This window comes from Hemicordylus capensis, chromosome 1 (genome assembly GCF_027244095.1).
Source record: "Hemicordylus capensis ecotype Gifberg chromosome 1, rHemCap1.1.pri, whole genome shotgun sequence".
Classification (NCBI taxonomy): domain Eukaryota; kingdom Metazoa; phylum Chordata; class Lepidosauria; order Squamata; family Cordylidae; genus Hemicordylus; species Hemicordylus capensis.
The window spans coordinates 294,628,380-294,646,639 of NC_069657.1; the positions used below are offsets into that span (position 1 = coordinate 294,628,380).

At 41.8% G+C, this 18,260-nt stretch overlaps 1 protein-coding gene across 2 annotated transcripts; it reads right to left on the reverse strand.

Annotated features, from left to right (window-relative positions):
• Positions 1 to 1,861: 1,861 nt before the first annotated feature.
• Positions 1,862 to 17,319, reverse strand: LOC128338599 (glutathione S-transferase A4-like). Of its 2 annotated transcripts, none has more exons than XM_053281316.1 (7): positions 17,214 to 17,319; positions 11,757 to 11,864; positions 9,503 to 9,554; positions 6,690 to 6,822; positions 5,293 to 5,434; positions 3,693 to 3,824; positions 1,862 to 2,284 (listed from the first exon to the last, which is right to left on the reverse strand). In XM_053281316.1, exons 2-7 carry the CDS (start codon positions 11,841 to 11,843, stop codon positions 2,159 to 2,161), a joined length of 672 nt encoding a protein of 223 aa, XP_053137291.1. In that variant the 5' UTR covers positions 11,844 to 11,864; positions 17,214 to 17,319; the 3' UTR covers positions 1,862 to 2,158. The 2 variants fall into 2 exon arrangements, with proteins under 2 accessions (XP_053137291.1, XP_053137281.1); XM_053281306.1 differs by lacking the exon at positions 17,214 to 17,319 and adding an exon at positions 12,778 to 12,853.
• Positions 17,320 to 18,260: the final 941 nt, after the last annotated feature.

Sequence of the window (18,260 nt, forward strand, 5' to 3'; positions counted from 1 at the left end):
AACACAGGAGTCCCTTGTGAAACAGAGAAACGTAAAGAGAAATAGACAGAGAATGAGAAAAATATGAAGTATCTAGAAGCATGTATGCATGCATGCAGCAAATAATGTGTATTGTATATGCAAGGGAGCTGGGCTTGGCTGTAACCCCCTACCACAACTGCTGAACACACATCAGGGTACCAGGATTTGATTGCAACTCCCCACTTCCAAAAGCGAATGTGCTGCCTGATAATGTGGCAGGTAGTCCTGTTTCAATTCACATAGCAACAGAAGACACAGTAGGACACTTCTGTGTCACTTGTTCTGAGGACAGAGCTCCAGTGCATTTAAACGTCATGTGGAATAAGAAATTTCAGCAAGGTCCATGATTTCCAGTGTGTCTAAATTGGTTTAACGTGCATATGTGGTGATCAACCCACCCCTACCCTTAAGAGTGAACTGGGAGTGAACCCTGTCTTGTCTGTCAGGCAGTGAGCTCTAGGGATCAGCCACTGAGCACATGGTGCCCGGGACCTAGAGGGTCTGGCAGCAGAAAGTGAAGGGGGTCTTTGTTTTCAGAAGGAGCTAGGAGGGGGGAAAGAGAAGATGGGCGGAAGGCTTAATGAGGAGCAATGGAGTTTGCTGCCTCATGGTCAAAAACTAGCCTGAAGAATCCTCTCATGGAAGGACACCTGCAGATCCTTGGGAGACAGGGTTGCAGGAAACTTGAATTATCTTCTGGAGTTTGGGGGTGAGTTCAAAGGGGAAGGAAGCCAGGGCTTTTTGGCTTTGGAAAGGCTTAGCCAGGGAACTGTGTGTTAGCTTGCGTTAGATTACTTTATATTGGTTCTGTGTAAATCCTTACACCTGGTCTATTGTGTTTTATTTTGTAATGTGATCTTCCAAGAAACTCTAGCCTGAGCCCTTTCTATCCAACTAGGAGACTGTAGAAGTCTCTGTACGCTGTAAAGGTTCCTTGCAACCGGGGCTGGTTTTTGAAATATCTTTGCAGCTGGGTAACCAGAATTTTTAAAGCATGCCATTCCAAATACGACCTGGGGTATTCTTTGGAAGTAATCTTGTAAAGTACTGAGTATTTCTTTTTACCAGTAACTCAAAGCTGAGAGAGCCTCAGACTGAAGCAGTCTGTAGTATTTTGAATAAAGTTTTTCTCTTTTTGTTCTTTATATTTCACCTGCCTCTGAGTGGAATTTTAATTCAGGAAAAAGGGGTTTTACTCTGGTGCAAACATGCCTCAATATTAATTGTTCAGCAACCTATCAAGTTTGCTCTTCATGTGTAGACTGCACATGGAAGGTTTTCTGTATGTTTCCATTGGTAAACAAGGGATAATTTCCCTGGAATTTTGCCCACACCAGGGGGATTAAACTCTGTTAAAAGTGGGTGTGGTGGCAGGATTACCAAGAAATGGTTTTTTTAAAGGTAGCCTTTGTTGAGCAAACATGGAGGGAATGAATCAGCATTACTCTTTCCCCCATGTGGGCTTGCCTTGAGACAAAGCCTGGGCTTAAATCGGCTCTTCACTACAGCATATGTCAACACTTCTGGAAGGTTTGTGATTGCATGGACAACCCTAACTTGGACCCATGAGGGAACCCTTTCTTCCCCACAAGCAAGCGGTGATCTTGGTTAAAAGTGGTTTCACGAATCAGTCCTCAGTCAACAAATGATGTCAAACATCATTTCTATGGGCCCAGTATAAACATACCCTGTTTCCCACTTCTCTTGCTTGGTTTTGCAACTAACAAAAGAGACCAAATCTATTCTGAAAATTGATTGATGTACTTTTTGTTTCCTTTAAATTCTTTACGTTTCTGTCTCTCTGCTTTGTATTTATAGCCAGACATAGCATTATGGCATGTTTCTAAATTTTAACACTTGCTCAGAGTAGCAGCCTTTATTAATAGCTTGCAAGCTATGCAAACAGCACAGTCCTTCACCATGGATCTGAACTTTCCAAGAACTACCCAAAGACAGAATGAAAACAAGACAAGATACATAATGTTTACAGAAGCATTAATCTTAATGTTCTATTAGTTAGCCTGAACTTGATTTATACAATCTAGAGTATTTACACAAATACAAATAAAGACAGCATTCTCCAGACAGGATTTAACAGATGAAGGAATCAGATCACCCCATAATGGGCTCCAAGATTTTATTTCCTGTTGAAAACTCTTTTCGTCGTTTCTAAGAGTGTTTCATCATGTGGAGGCTTCCGCTGGCTGCCAGGCTCCAGGAACTTCTTAATTGTAGGTACTGCACCAACTCTTGCTTTAAAAGCCTAAAGCGGGGAGCAGTACAAAGCATTCACAGAAGCAAAAAGAAAGAAAGAAAAAGTTAAGTCTACATTCCAAAAATAGAGTTAAAAGTTATAAAACTCCCCTGATTTTAAACAAGTGTTGGTGTCACAACTGAATTTTGGTGAAAGTAGTTTTTGAATGAGTGCTGAGATTTGCTCATTGAAATCCCAAGTACAAAATGTCAATTCCTAGCATTTCTTGGGAGAAGTCATAATAGTTAAAACACTGTTGACATGGCTTAACAAACTAACTCACATCTCCAACTCATAGTTGATTCTTGTTGAATCATAGTTTATTCTAACTGAAGTATGTGGATTCCCTTCCAAATTCATTTTTCTTCTTTTTCTACACTAATACAAAAAATAATACTTACTGGAAGCATAAGGAAAAGATCCTAGGCCATTGCAAATCAACTCCTTCCCCAAGTAGTCTTACTCCTCTTCTGGTTATAGGAGTGTGTGTGTGTGGAGAGGGAGGCATTAAATGTGGATCACATCTCTCTGAGAGCCAAACCAGATGTCACATGGTAGACTCCTCATTTTATTTTTTAACTGCCGCTTCAGAAGACTACTACACACATCTGCAATATATAGGCTGGACCTCCTTCTCTCCCAGTCCACATGGAAATTCTCTTAATGGACAGACCTAAGGATTTAGAGTACTGTGCTGACAATGTCTGATTTCCAGTGTAATTTAAGCCAGATACACTGACTTTAGGTATGGCTGGTTCAGAAGATGACTGACATGCTGCTCAAGGCAATGCAAGCAGTTCTGAAGTTCCCGCAGCACTGCAGGCATTTAAAACAACTGCCATGCTGCTGTGGAACAGGGCTGGCATGTTACTACTTAAAATTGTGCAGAACGCTTGGAAATATTGTACGTACGTACCGCCAGAGAAGTGCAATTGCACAATTTTAAGTAGTAGCACCCAACCCTGTTCCACAACCCTGAAGGTGTTGTTTTAGATGCCCACAGTGGTGCCTGCGTTACCCTGCACAAAATGTCAGTCATTATGTTTGACCAGCTACCATGCAATTAGGGGTCTATTAAGCATGTCCTACTCCCTATGCCAGTGTTGTTCCACTTTCCATAGTGGAGGGGAGCCCCATATTAGAAGTACGAAAAGTGGAGCACCACAGACGAAAGGAGAGCAGGATGCACACACCCATGCTCCTATTTGCACAGTCACCAGGATCAGTCAGACATATTTTTCGAATCGGCCCTATAAAGCATTGTTTTTTAAAAATGTATTTCCTTGTTCTCAGATTTCAGCTTCTAGTTACAGCACCTGCACTTTGGAAATTCTGGAGTCAGTGCCAGGCAACCTTTTACTCATCTCTAACTGAGGTCTATGTACATATCACATACATTGTTAACTAATTATTGTACCTGCAAAAAAGGAAACAGTGAGAGAATTGTGGGATCCTTCTCTTCTACCATCAATATGGCCTCAATCAACTGGATATCAGCCCAGGTTAGCTGGTTGCCAAGAAGGAAATGTTGCCCATTGTCTTTCAAAACCTACAATAAAAGGCTTATCACGTACAAATTGTTCACATATGCCTCTAAGTATCTCTCTAAAGGATTATCATAGTCATGTGCTAAAACTGACATGCATCCAATCAAAATAAAGTCTCAGCCTCCCAAACTTCAAAATTAATTGATCCTGCTTCCCTACAGGAAAAACTATTTTGGCCCTAATTACTTATCAATCAGATTGTTTGTTTTACTGAACATGTGAGAACAGCAGCACACAGTCAACAACTTCTGAAGTTTCAACTATTTATTCCTATTTACTGGGGAAAGCATAAAAGTTAGATTGGTGGGGTAAAAACAAGGACAGTTTATCTATGGACAGTTTCTGGTTTCTAGTGTATCTGGAGCTATCATTGTTCAGGCCCCTGAAGTGATCATATAGATACAACCATTTAGTTCAGGGTTTGTTTGTTTTTGCTGCAAAACTGAAACTGTTCCCTGAATCCTTTCATGGCCTTCTCATCCTGAGGATTTCTAAGCTTGCCTCTTAAAGAAGCAGTACACATAGGGTTGCCAACATTTCATTGCCAGAATGAGGGATACAAGTTTGTGGGGACTGGCTGGGAGTGGGGGGGGGGGCGGCTGGGAGGAGTATGCAGTGGGAATCAAGAGCCTGAGTATCACTGACATATATGTACAGTAAATGAATTATATGTTATTGAATAAATGAGGGACAAATGCTGTCCCTATAGGGACCAACATTTCATCCCTGAATGAGGGACATCTTGCGTAATGAGAGACAGTTGGCAACCCTAAGTACACAACATGCTTATGACAATGGCAAATGAAAATGCTAGTTTCTGACACGAGAAGTGCCACTGTGTATACCATTTTCTTTCCAATATACTGTCTGATAGGGATGTGTGAACCATTCGGATCTGAACTGGGGCAGTTCAGCGGTTTGGATCCAAACTGAACCAGTCATCAGGTTCGGGCTGCAGGTTCGAATTCGAACCGAACTGGGGGTGGTTCGATTCAGACCGGTTCGGACTGGTTTGGATCTGTTTGGACACCCAAAAATTGGTAGGATGGTAGCTGGCACCCAGGGGTACCTGTCACCCAATCCCCAAAGCAATCGGACACTCGTACGATTTTTAATGAATTTTTGAAAATTATTTTTATTTTTTTCTCATAGGATATAATGGGACCCGAACCAGGCCATTATTCCTTATTGTGGAGCACCCATGGGTGCCAACAACCATGCAAACCCTGAAGCAATCAGACACCCCTATTATTTTTTATGAATATTTGAAATATTTTTAATTTTTGGGTGTCCGAACCGGCCCGAACCGGTTCGGATCCGAACTGAACCAGGGGGTGGTTCGAAAAAACCAAAACCGAACAACCCCCTCCTGGTTCGGACCCGGTTCAAAGCTGAACCGAACCAGGCGAACTGGTTTTGTGCACATCCCTACTGTCTTATAACTGGACATTGTGCCCACTTGTTACGTACCTTTTCATACACAGGGAAGTATCTCTTTGTGGCTCGCTCAATTGTTAAAGTAAGATTCTTCTCCTTTTCTTCAGGAGGCAATCTGTAGTGAACCCTGATTATTCCCATCAGCTCTGTTGTTCCTTCCACATACATATCAATTCTGGGCGGGGGAGAGAGTCAGTCCAAACAATATAATTAGCTTTTGGATAAGTATTTATCCACACGGTTTAGCATTTCTTTTATTAAATAAAATCTAAGTGTTAAAAGCAACACTTGCTTTTGCCTTTCTATAATCACCCTAGTGATACAGAACTCTTAACTCAGTAACTCTGAATGTCACCCTTTCCCCTACTGAGAGTCAGTATCTGGCTTTGGCACAGTTTTCATGTAGCCTTGGGCACATGAGGAAAATGCCTCTTTTAAACTGTCCATTTAGAATTCTTTGGCAGGTTGTAACCTAATTCCATTTTTCAGTGATTCAATAAAAGGTATCAGTTGGCCAGGATATTATAAATAAATAAATGTGATGTATTTGTAATGTGCTTTAGAGTATTCAAAGTGCCTCAGGTAGACTGCCTTATTATTACAATCTTGTAGGGCAAGCCAGGTTCATTATCTCCCTATTGCAGATGAGGCTGGTCAGGGGAATGCTGATGCTGAGAAACAGTGGTTTGCCTTAGTCTGCCTAAACGGAACTGTGCAAAGTCTTTGCAGCTTATATGTCACAGAAGTTGCAATTTAAGGGCAGGCTAAGTTGCTATGTCCATGCTTTTTAGACTCTGAGTGAACACTGAAAGCATGCGGACACCAGCACCTTTATCTCCCTCTGAGTGAGGGAAAGGAAGCACCCAGCTGGCAAACAAAGTGCTTGCTGGTTGGAATAGATTAACAGGCGGTGTTCTAGGTACTCCATGGCTGGCTGTTCCCTTTCTCTCCCTCAGGCAAGGGAGATAAAGGAAGCACCTAGCTAGCAAAAGAAGCAATAGTTGGCTGGGAGAGGCCCAGTGTCAGCCACAATGCCAGCTATACATGGACGTATCAGAAGGATAACTGGGGTGGGTGCCATTTTCAATTGTAGTCCCAGGCTCCACCCCAGCCTTGCTATGACCCTGCTTTGGAACCATTACTGGTCTCAGTCTGTATGTATTTGCTCTTCCATGTGAGGGAATCTAGAGTTGTCGCAGACAGCTCCACACCCTAGACAAAGGATGGCTAACCTGAGGCTCTCTAGCTGTGATTGCACTATAACTCCCATCACCCCCAACCCCAATCTACTGCAGTTGGGGATGATAGGAGCTGTAGTGCCACAACAGCTGTAGTGCCTCAAGTGCCCCTAGTCTAGGACATTGGTTTGGGGCCATAAAAACAGTATTGGACATTCATCTTCTGAATCAAATTAGTAATGAATACAATACAGTGCTCTCTCCTTCAGGTTTTTCCCGTAGAGGTTGTGCTTTGCAGCAATGTAGCTGAGGATGGCTCGGGTTTGTACCAGTCTCATTCCATCAATTTCAACCATAGGGACTTGTTGAAAGAGCAGGAATCCATCTGTTGAAAGAGAAATCCTGTCAAGTCCCTTAGGTTCTTGCACCATTTCCCCTGGTGATCTCTTTACACTGGGGGAAAGAAACATATTTCAAGCATTTCCCAAGTGCTTTAACAGCTCTGGTCTCTTTCCCCCCACCCCGCACAAAGTAATGATGTTTGAACATAGAACATAGGAAGCTGCCATATACCGAGTCAGACTATTGGTCTATCTAGCTCAGTATTGTCTTCACAGACTGGCAGCGGCTTCTCCAAGGTTGCAGGCAGGAATCTCTCTCAGTCCTTTCTTGGAGGAGCCAGGGAGGGAACTTGGAACCTTCTGCTCTTCTCAGAGCAGCTCCATCCCCTGAGGGGAATATCTTACAGTGCTCACACTTCTAGTCTCCCATTCATATGCAACCAGGATGGACCCTGCTTAGCTATGGGGACAAGTCATGCTTGCTACCACAAGATCAGCTTTCTCTCCAGTTTGTAGCACTGCCTCCAATATCAGAAACACACCTGTGTATTCAAGTCTCCCCCACCCTTTTATGCAGGTTCAACATGTAGAAGGGTGTGGGAAATAATCTTCAACTCATTTATGATCCTTTGTGTGGAATGGGACCTGGATCATGTGTGTGGATATCCCATAACCCACTCCCTTCCAAAAGAGAGGTTGGATTGATTGTGTGGAATAGAGGAGTTTTACTTCTGCTTTTTGCTCTCTCTCGATACCACTGGGTTGGAGAAATGAGATAGTGAGAGTGCTATTATGATGATAGACTGTTTGGGGGCTCCCTGAAGCACCCCTACACCTGATTTGGAGCTACAGGTTTGTTTCCATTTTTTATTCTCTGATCGTGGGCACACCATTTGATTACCTGGGCTGACTCCCAAAGGTAAGTCGCTTAGCAGATAGCAAGGGGAAGGTAACCCCAGGTCAAGCCTAACACTCTACTGAAATGGTGGGCTAGCCCCTATGCTCTCCTCTCTGTTTAAGATCAGGTGAGGATGCTAAAGCAGACATAAATTAATTAAGAGTAATTCCTCAAGCAGGAATAGCCTCTATTGACACATGGGAGTGGCCTCCTAGTTTATCTCAGGAAGAACAGACAAGAGGTGTTAATGGATGGTTCGAGCTTTGGGAAAGTGCACTTGTTAACACATTCCAAGTACCCATCAAGGTCCTTCCTGTCCACGAGATAAACCCTAATGCACCCACTCACTCCATCCTGCACAAATTTCCTGTTTAAGATCAGATGAGGGTGCTAAAGCAGACATAAATTAATTGAGTTATTCCTTAAGCAGGAATAGCCAAGTACCCCCTCTGTTGACACATGGGAGTGGCCTCCTAGTTTATCTCAGGAAGAACAGACAAGAGGCGTTAATGGATGGTTCAAACTTTGGGAAGGTGCACTTGTTAACACATTCCAAGTAACCATCAAGGTCCTTCCTGTCCACAAGATAAACTGTAATGTGCCCATTCACTCCATCCTGCACAGGTTTCTCAAACCTATTCATCTCATTGCACTGTTAAGGGCACATCTACAGAAGTCTGAACAGGACATCATGTATTCTTCTGATGTTCCATGGACATCACCATTTTCAGCAGAAAGTTGTTGTCAACATTCAGACCCCAGGCAAGATGTTGCCTCTTTCTGTTCTTGAGACCACCAAGCAGTGTGTCTCTTCTCTGGATTCACCCACTTCATGTAGTCTGGGCACCTGCTATACCATCCTGCTGTGCTTTGGCTCTTGTGCCCTTCCTGCTTTTGCCTCCAAATCAGCCCAGAAGGAATTAGGTATACTAATTTCTGCTCTGAAATCTCTTGCTCCCCTTTCTTAATATTCTCTTTAAAGTCTGAAGCTATTCTTTAAAACCATTTCTCTGGTCAGCCTTGAGTAGATTTAATTCAGATCTCATGCTAAAATGCCTCTTCATGAGCTTCAGTCCAGTATTATTATTATTGTGTTGCTTGTTAATCAAGATTTTATTTCTGTACCCCTAAAACCCGAAATAAACCTGATTGCATTTGACTCCAGCTCTCTGTCAGTCATTTCCAAAACCGAAGCTTTGTACACATTTATTATTTAATGAACAGCTCACTCTAGAGTTCTTGATTCCCCATACAAGCCCAAAAGTTAGTCAAGGGTAGTTTGCCAACACCCCAAGAGCAGTTTCATTAACAGTGCACACAGACACCAATATGATTGCTCTTCCACCCCAAATTAGATTATAGAGCTATAGTAGATGTTTGCACTGTATTTGTGCTTAAATACACTCTGATAAATCAGAACTTGATATAACAGGACGACAACAAAAGGAACATGTGAGTATAACAGTCTGGGATAGATGTCTTCTGGATTCTCAGGAATAAATGAGTAAGCAAACCACATGAACACTGGCGGGGGGGATCAATATTAGATCAATAATGAGCTATGTACAGTCCAGCATTCAGATCTCTTCCGTATGACTCAGAAAGCAAACTTTATTATGCATGCAAACCTCCCTTGGCCTCTGTCAAGGGTTTCCCTCGTTCGTTTCAGCTGAGGCAGCAGCTCTTTGCACAAGCACATAAAAGAATAATTTCCTGTCTCTAAGGCAATGAGTGCATAAAGTCTCCACTGGAAGAAGTGACGTTTCAGCTCCATTGGTCAAAACATAGGGCTCTAAGTCTAGGTGAAGGTCTCTCTATCGTCTTACCTTTTAATAAGTTTTCATATTGTTCCCTTGTTTCCAAAAATTCTTCTTCAAACTGAAAAAGGAGAGGAATGTCACAGGTTTCTATAAAAACAGTAGCAGAGCATCCTGCAGTATCTTAAAAACTAACAAATATATTGTGGCATATGCTTTTGTGGGCCAGAGCCCACTTGGTCAGCAGTCACCTAAGTGGGTAGCTTTATATACCATGCATGTAGAGAGTTTATTTTACAAGGTGAGGCCAAAATGTCAACCAATTAAAAAGCTAACCATAAGTGTGTCATACTACTACAAAGCACATCAATGGGTTGTTATATATTAGTAATGTTGACTAGGTATATACATTTTATTGATATGTGGCTTTTAATTCATGTAAATGGTGAATTGGGTTAAACTCTGGAAGACCAAGAGCGATTAGGTTAAGGGCTATTTTAAAATAAGAAAACACATTTACCTGTTAAGCACTGAAAGTCTAAACATCAGCATTGCCTTAAATTTATGACCTCATTTATGCCCCATGTTGGAGTGGAAGGGTGGAATAAAAGCACTTTTATTAAAGATAAATTATTAAAAATAAATAGATGCTGTATTGAGTTGCACATGATTGCATATCTTGCAGACAATGCTTGTCCAAGCACATGTATGTGTGTGCATATGATCAACAAACATGGTACATCATGCAGTGCCCTAACACTGTGAGCAGTAAATATGCCTATTGCTGGAAATACAGAACTACATACCAGGCCTTAGTCATGTGAATGTCTGTTTGGATCAAGCTTTTTTGTTGTATTACTTAAATGAAATATAAAATAAGATACCCCCCAAATTATAAACAAATCATAGTCTCGACTTCATGAGTTCTCAAACTTGGGTCCTCAGATGTTGTTGGACTAGTACTCTCATCATCAAGGCCATTGTGACTGGAGATGATGGGAATTTTAGTCCAACATCATTTGGGGACCCAAGGTTGAGAACTCCTCTCGCTCCTCCCCCCACTTTATTCCTACCCTTGTGTGGGAAATTCACTTGTACCCCAATCCAACACTAATTCAGAAGTAAGTTGCGCTGACCTCAACAGTGCCTGCATCTAATTAATTATCCATAGGATTACAGCCTGATTTTTAGTATGAAGAAAATGCATTTATCAGTGAGGTTCAATCTATCTGTGGTGCTTCCACAGACTGAGGATAACTTTGATACACATTTCCCATGCTAATATAAGTAGTTTGAATAGTTCCAGCCTGAGGCTCATATTTTAGGCCTGTTCAATTACACATTGAATCATGTGAAAGCCACTTCTCTGTGGTGGTGAAAATCCCAGGCATCTGCCGTGTGCATGTGAATGTGTAAGTGCACATCCATGAGAGAGGAACAGGAGACATTAGCAAGACTGTGTGTACATATTTCTTGAAAAGAGAAATGCCTTCAGATCTTGGAGGAGGGGGAAATGCTGAAAACGTGCATTACATGCAGTTTCTTTGAGAACAGTTTGTTACTCTAGAGTGGAGTCATCTTGCACAGGAAGGTGTCGTCGCCATCTAGCGATAGCTCTAGTAATCCATTTAATGAGGGTGGTACATAAAGAAAGAGCATTCACTAAAGAACATTTACATAGCCTTATTGCCACAGGTAGCAAAGATGAAAAGGATGTTGAATGTTTTTCCCTAGACACGGAATAAGTATAAGCACACCACCACATATCTGGGACATTGCTGTTTTATAGCTGCTTCCCTCACAAATACAAAGTAATCCTATGTTTGTTTATCTAAGACTATTCCAGGAACAACTCAATTTTCTCCCTTCCCTCCCTTTACTTTCTGACCCCCACACCACACCACACCATTCTCTACAGGATTCCCACTGGGACAAAGTTCTTATCCACCAAATATAAAGGAAATCAACAATTTCCATTTTGGCCTAAAGTGTGTTACCTTTCTTTACAAGTTAAATATTAAAGGCTTGTGAGGTGTGTCATTATCTGCAATAGGGGAACCTTGTTATTGCATTTGTATCTTTGCCTTGGTTTTAAAAGAAGATTACATTGAAAGGAAAAGTGTATATGATCTTGGCTAGAAGAATCTAGAGGTCCCACTTGTATGGGAATGACATAAAAACCAATGAGACAAAGTGTTTTTCTTCCTATAGCAGTTGTACTATTGTAGCAGTAGGACTTGTTTTCCTCTGATAACCTATTCATACATTTAAACAAGCAATCCATTTGAAGTCACTTGATTTCCTTATAAAAATGAACACAGACCTCAACCCCTGCTGCTGCTAACAGCCAGCGAATAGATTCCATTCTCCCTCTTCCATTGAAATAATAAAGTTTAGGTTTCTCAGCCATGGAGTTCAACTGTTGGGTATTCTGAAAAATGAACCAGAAACTGTATGAGGTAGAAAGCAATGTAAAAATATATTCTACAGGGTGTATTTTTTAAATACAATATGTATTTCAAACCTGAGAAGAGTGGACCTTTCATATGTTCTACTTATTTTTATGCATTTATTTAAAAACATTTACATCTCACTCCTAGTGCACTTAAGACGGCTTACAATAAATCTAAAAATCACCAAACCAACAATCTAATCTTAAAAAGTAACATAATTTGAAAAACTGACCAGCACTTTTAAAAATACAAAGCTCAGCATCTCAGGTCTCGGCATCTTCTTGGCTGTTAGTTCTCTAGTCCCAACAGTGCAAATTAAGCCACCAGTGCTAGACTGGCATGCCTCTAATGCCCCGACATTAGACAAGTTGGTTTTATATATTCTTCTAAAGATCAAGACTATGGCCAATGGAAACTGGAATCCTACAAATACATTTTTTAAAATCTACTTCAAATATTGCATTACAAATGTAAATTGGGTGCCTTATATGGCTTAAGCCCACTCAAAATAGGAGTTAGCTGGTAATCAGCCAACATAGCTCTTACACGTACATGTCTGTCTTAGGTTGCCACTGTTTTTTCTATCAGAGCTTTGGTGCACACCAACACTCAGCAGGTAAAAGGCAAAGTTTCTCCAGACATGCTTAATTTCTACTGTAAAGGCTTTTTTCTTTTCTTTTCTTTTGTTTAAGGCGGCAGCCACAGCTCTCTCTTTACATCCGTCTCCCATGTACAAACATATACGGAGACATGTTTACAAGATAAAGAGCTCTTCACAGCATTAAAGCACAACCCAGTTTGCTAACACCAATATATTTATTATTTCTTCCCATGCCTCACTTATGCAGCTTTCAGCCAGTTAAATTATGTACATAAGCTGTAGGTACTCACCTTTCCTGAGGAAGAGTTGCTTGCACAAGCAGTTCCTTGCACAAGAAGCTTCACCTGAAACAAGTCTTGAAGCTCCTCCCACAGAAGTGGCTTTCTAGTCATGTGACATCTATAAATTTCTGTTACTGCTTTAATGAACCTAAAACTTCTCCGAAGCAACTATTAAATTGGGATTTGCAGTCTTGCATCGTAATATGTATCTAAAACATCTATTGACTAGAATGCACATCAGTTTTAGTGTGGTCCTTTTCCACTTTCTATTCTGGATGAATGATATTCATAAAGAGCAAGAAAAGGGATCAAAGAGGACATGAAATGCCACGTGTGAAAATGTCTTAAAACTCCAGCCTTATAGTCAGATTGCTGAGTTAATTTGTAGAGGAATTGATGTGCAGTAAATTCTAGAGACAAAGCTATGTTAATCTAGTTTATCAAATACAGCAACAGTCCTGTGACACTTTAAAGATTAAAAGTCTTGTTAATATTGCGGTATAAGCTGCTATGGGTCATTTTGTTTGACAACATGACTCTGGCCTTTGAAAGTTTATGCCCCAATATATTTTGTTGATTAGGTTGTAGACATGTGGGCAGAACTTTGTTCTTTTATTTTTAGCTGGTTGGACAATGTCTTTTTAAAAATTAAGAGTCATATCCATGCATCAGCCAAAACAAAACAGGATTAGAACAGGTTCCCTTCCTGCAGTGAAAAGTAAACTTAGATTCAACTCAAAATTTACAGAATTAAAATAGGCGTGGGGTGGGGGTTGGAAAACAGAAAACACTACTCTCATTAGACTAGAGAAAGGTTATACTGTTTCTAAATATTTGTCTGATTCTTTCATCATTCTTTATTCTGTTCTAATATATAACAAGTTTTTTTAATTGTTCAAGTAGTTTGCTATACTTACTTACTGCTCCTGTTAACATCCATGTCCCATTTAATGTCCTAACTGCAATGCAATAGGTTGTAAAGCTGAAACTCTTGCTCATTTTTACAACCCAGTTTGAGAAATACCATTCATTAATGTATTTCTAACTTTCTTAGTGAACAATATATATCCTCACTTCTATACATTTAAAAGAAACAGTTCCTTGATTGCAAATATTAGAAAGTAGTACAAAACTTTTTCTCTCCAAATTATAATGAGCAGTAGATCAGTCACCTATACACCTCAACTGACATCCTGACTAATGAAGCATCAGCATTCTGTGAGAAGCACTGGTGTTGCTGCATTGTAGAGCAGCACATCTCTGGTGTATGTGTGGTGGTGGTGGTGGTGGTGGTGGTGGGGTAATTTTCACCAATCTTTCCTGTCCCAGAAACACTCTCTGCAACCAAGAAGTCAGTACCTGTGGCTACATGACCCTCAGCAACCTACTTCTCAGGGAGATCAAGGAAAATTGCTCCCCGCAGTGTGTATGCTGTGTTAATCTGGAATGTGGCAGCAGCATTCATGCAGCACCAACATGTCTCAGCGGCAAAGAATATTTATATACTACTTTTCAACAAAAATTCCCAAAGCAGTTTACATAAAGAAATAAAAATAATAAAGATGCATCATTGTCCCCAAAGGGCTCGCAGTCTAAAAAGATATGTAAGATAGACATCAGCAACAGCCACTGGAGGAATGCTGTGCTAGGGCTGGATAGGGCCAGTTGCTTTCCCCCCTGCCACCCGCCCACTCAATAAAGAGAATCACTACTTTACAAGGTGCCTCTTTTGCTCAGTTAGTCTCATGAAACACTTGCTACTTTGTTAGTTTGACTGTTAGCCATTGTTCTTAACTCAAGGCTCAAATTATTCTTTTTGGTTAGGGGAAAAACAAAAATGATGTACTGTGGAAGGAAAGGATGTTAATGCTGGTGTAGTGCCAACTGGTGTCTAATTATCCTAAAACTTCAAGTTCATCTGGATTTCATTCCTAGTGCATGTTCTTCAGTGCTCTATCCTTTGCCACCATATCCATGAAGACAGCAGGAGTCCCAACTGTTCTGTCTTGTACCAGCCATATCCCCATGGGCGGAACTGGGGTGGGGCAGCCAGGGCACATGCCCTAGGTGCCACTGAGGGGAGGGCGCCATGCCAGTTCCTGCCACCCCATTGCCCACCTGCCCAGCCCCAGGGCCCCTCAGCCACTTGCAATCCTGCTTGCCTTCTGCGAGGCCTAGGATCGGGCGGCAGGGCCTACTAACTGCAGAGCAGCTCTTCTCTCCCCACCTCTCAGCTGATTGGCGGGTGGGCGGGGCTTACAGAGAGGCCTCTGTGTAGGTCTCCCTGAAGCCTGAACTCGGCAGGCCCAAAGGAAGCCAGGAAGAAGAAGGCAGGCAGAGTTCTCTGCAGCAGCAGACCCTTTGCCCAGACCATCCAGCACAGCTTTTGCCAGGTAGACTGTGAATTCCTTTTTGTGGTTTCCACACACACACCCACCATATTTAGGGATCTGCTTGCCATAAGGCTTTGATATGGGGAGGGGGGAGACTGAGAAGTCTGAATATTTAATTTAAAACAGAATGGAAACTTTGCTGGCTTTAAAAACAAAAACTATCTAAAAAGTCCTATAAGTGGCTTGTTTCATGGAAGAAAATTACAAAAACTTCTAGAACAATATTATATTCATTCATTCATACATGCACTTATGTTCAAGTTGTTTTGCAACCCAGAAAGTCTGAGTGAGAACTGTGAAGCATGTGTGTGCTTTTGTTTTATTTTATTTTATTTTATTTTTCTTATGTGTGAACTGCTCCCCAATAACTCGCAGGGACTTTGGGGTAAATCTGGCCAACATGTGAATGCAGCACCTCCTTTCCAGAGGAGATGTGTGTTATAGGGCTTTAAAAGCCCCATGTGAAAAACCTCCTGGAATCAAACTTTACTGAATTTGTTCAGAATTCTGAGAAAACAAACATAGGCTCACCCTGCATGGTTGAAAGTCTCCTTTGCTAATCTGCAGCAAGGGGGACATTTTAATAATTAGTGTTTCTAGTGTGTTCTAGGCATTAAAAGTAGCACAAATATATAGTACTCAATGTATATCACTATATATTGTGAAGCGTGCAAGTGTGTATTCAGTGAAATGTATTTCCAGGCAGCATACTTATTTTGAAATATCAGACTTAAATTCTTGGGGGCCTGGGGTGTGTGGAGGCCCTGGACTTTGAGGGGCTGGGGGCCCATTTTAAAATCTCATCTCTGGGCCTATTCCAACCTTGCTATGCCCCTGGCGGAATATATACATATGTATTGATCACTACACATGGGTTTCTGCACAACACCTGCACAGAAGAAACTCCCATGTAGAAAATGTGTCTCTTGTAAATTGACCCTGAATTTTCCATCCATGACTGGGATATCTGAGAGTTAGAGTCAATAATAAAAGAACAGCACACTGCTTGTGACAGGAAGGGGCAAATTACAATGATTTCTTAGTCTGGCAGGGGCTGGTTTTGGCCCTTGCAGAACTTGGCTGTCTGCTCCTGTTGCAAATGCCTCTGTCTAGTGTGGCAAACAAATGTATCCTCCTCCCTCCTGGTGTCAAAGTAAGCACTAGTGTGGTGAATGCACATATACCCCATCATGAGCCAACAGTCATCACAAGACAAAGGCTGGCAGGAATCATTCACTGGTTTATAGACACCCACACACACACACACACACCTTCTTCTTCCCCTATTTTTCTAGTGGCTATTTGGGCAGGTGATCCTCTAGGACAATGTCATGTTTTTTAAAAAGAATGAGATGAGACAGAGAAAATAACACTTGGAATACTTGCATAACTGCTGACTGTTGTTCTAAGTCTTTTACAGAGATGGCTCATGTTTTCAGGTTTTGATCAACCACCATGTCTAGATGGTACAGTGTTCCTTTTAACAGGGATTTCCAGATATTGTTTACTACAAGTCCCATCATTCCTGTTTGGACAGGGGCGCAATTTCACTGCTTGCCCTAGGCGATATTTTCCCTAGATACGCCTCTGCATATCCCTGCCACCATCACAAACAATTGACACATAGTAAGAATAAAAGTAGGAAAAAAGAATCATGCACACCGAGCCTCTTAAAGGAAGGGCAGGATGCAAGTGTCATGACAAAACACATATATGCATGATGTGCATACAACATATTAATATTTATGCTGACAATTTAGCCACAGGTTTCTAATAAATGCATCCCATTCAATGTCATTTATGCCAAACAGAAAGAGAAGTTGCCTACTAGCCTTAGCCAATATATATGCAGCCACTAATGCCATTTCAAACTAGACAACAGGATGGTATATATGGAGTCATCCCAACTTCTTACTAGGATTTAATAATATAAACAAAGCAACCATCAGTCACAGCCACCAGCAGAATCACAGACACAGAGTGATTTTATGCCAGATATCTCCCCATTTCACAAAATATCCCCCATATGCATCCCCCTCCATTTTTGCTTACTTTTTGAAATATGAATGAATGATTGGAAAATGATGCTTAGTTCTCTTTGAAATGAGACTGTTTGCTCAGCAGACTGAGCAGAGCAGCAGCGTCCACAGCAGACAGAGAGCAGGGAGAAGGGAGGAAACCTGAAAGGGAAGGGAGCCTCCTGGATAAACTCACTGATTTTCAGCTTCTGCAACTGTAGCATTTTTTCAATGCCTGCTCAGGAAGCCCGGCATCCCCGCCCCCTCCGCTAATGATTAGCTCAGTCTATTAGCTCTTGCAAAGCCAGATAACTGAGATAAGATAACAAGCTGTGGGGGGCCCTAGAAAACGCGCGGCCCGTAGGGGTCTCTCCGAGATGACCCAGAGACCATCCTGGCTGCCACATTCTGGACTAACTGCAGTTTCCAGAATACATACAAAGGCAGCCCTAAATAGAGTACATTGCAATAGTCAAATCTGGAGGTGACCAGCAGATGTACTACTGTTCTGAGGTCATTTAACTCAAGAAATGGACACAGCTGGCGTATCAGCCGAAGCAGATAAAAGGCACCTCTGGCCACTGCCTCAACCTGTGACACCAGGGAGAGTTTTAGGTCCAGAAACAGCCCCAGACTGCATACATATTCCTTCTGGGGAAGTGTGACCCCCATTCAGAACTGGCAGATCAAAATCATCTCCCGAGTTCCGACTCCGCACAATAAGTACCTCCATCCTATCTGGATTCAGCATCTGCCTGTTACCTCTCATCCAGCTCATCACTGCCTCCAGGCAGGCATTTAAGGAGGTTATGCCTTCTCCTGATGATGTTAACATGGAAAAAAAGATTTGGGTGTCATCAGCATACTGATAACACCCTGCACCAAATCTCCTGATGATCTCTCCCAGCGGTTTCCGACTTATTCTGGACAGACCTGGCATTACAGAGGAGCAAGGTGAGAGTCTGTGGGAGGTTGGCACTGCTCCCCAAGGTCAAAGAGCTGGCAGGGCAGCTGGAAGGGATAACAGTTTATATCTGACTTGACTTTCCTTCCCCTGTAACGATGCACTGACCTGCCAACT

Coding starts and splice junctions, on each gene's coding strand:
- LOC128338599 (XM_053281316.1), bottom strand. CDS start 11,843: ATGGCTGAGAAACCTAAACTTTATTATTTCAATGGAAGAGGGAGAATG. Junction 6,823..9,502: donor ATATGAAAACTTATTAAAAG/GTAAGACGATAG, acceptor CTCTTTCAACAG/ATGGATTCCTGCTCTTTCAA. Junction 2,285..3,692: donor CACTGTTTCCTTTTTTGCAG/GTACAATAATTA, acceptor TCCCCGCTTTAG/GCTTTTAAAGCAAGAGTTGG.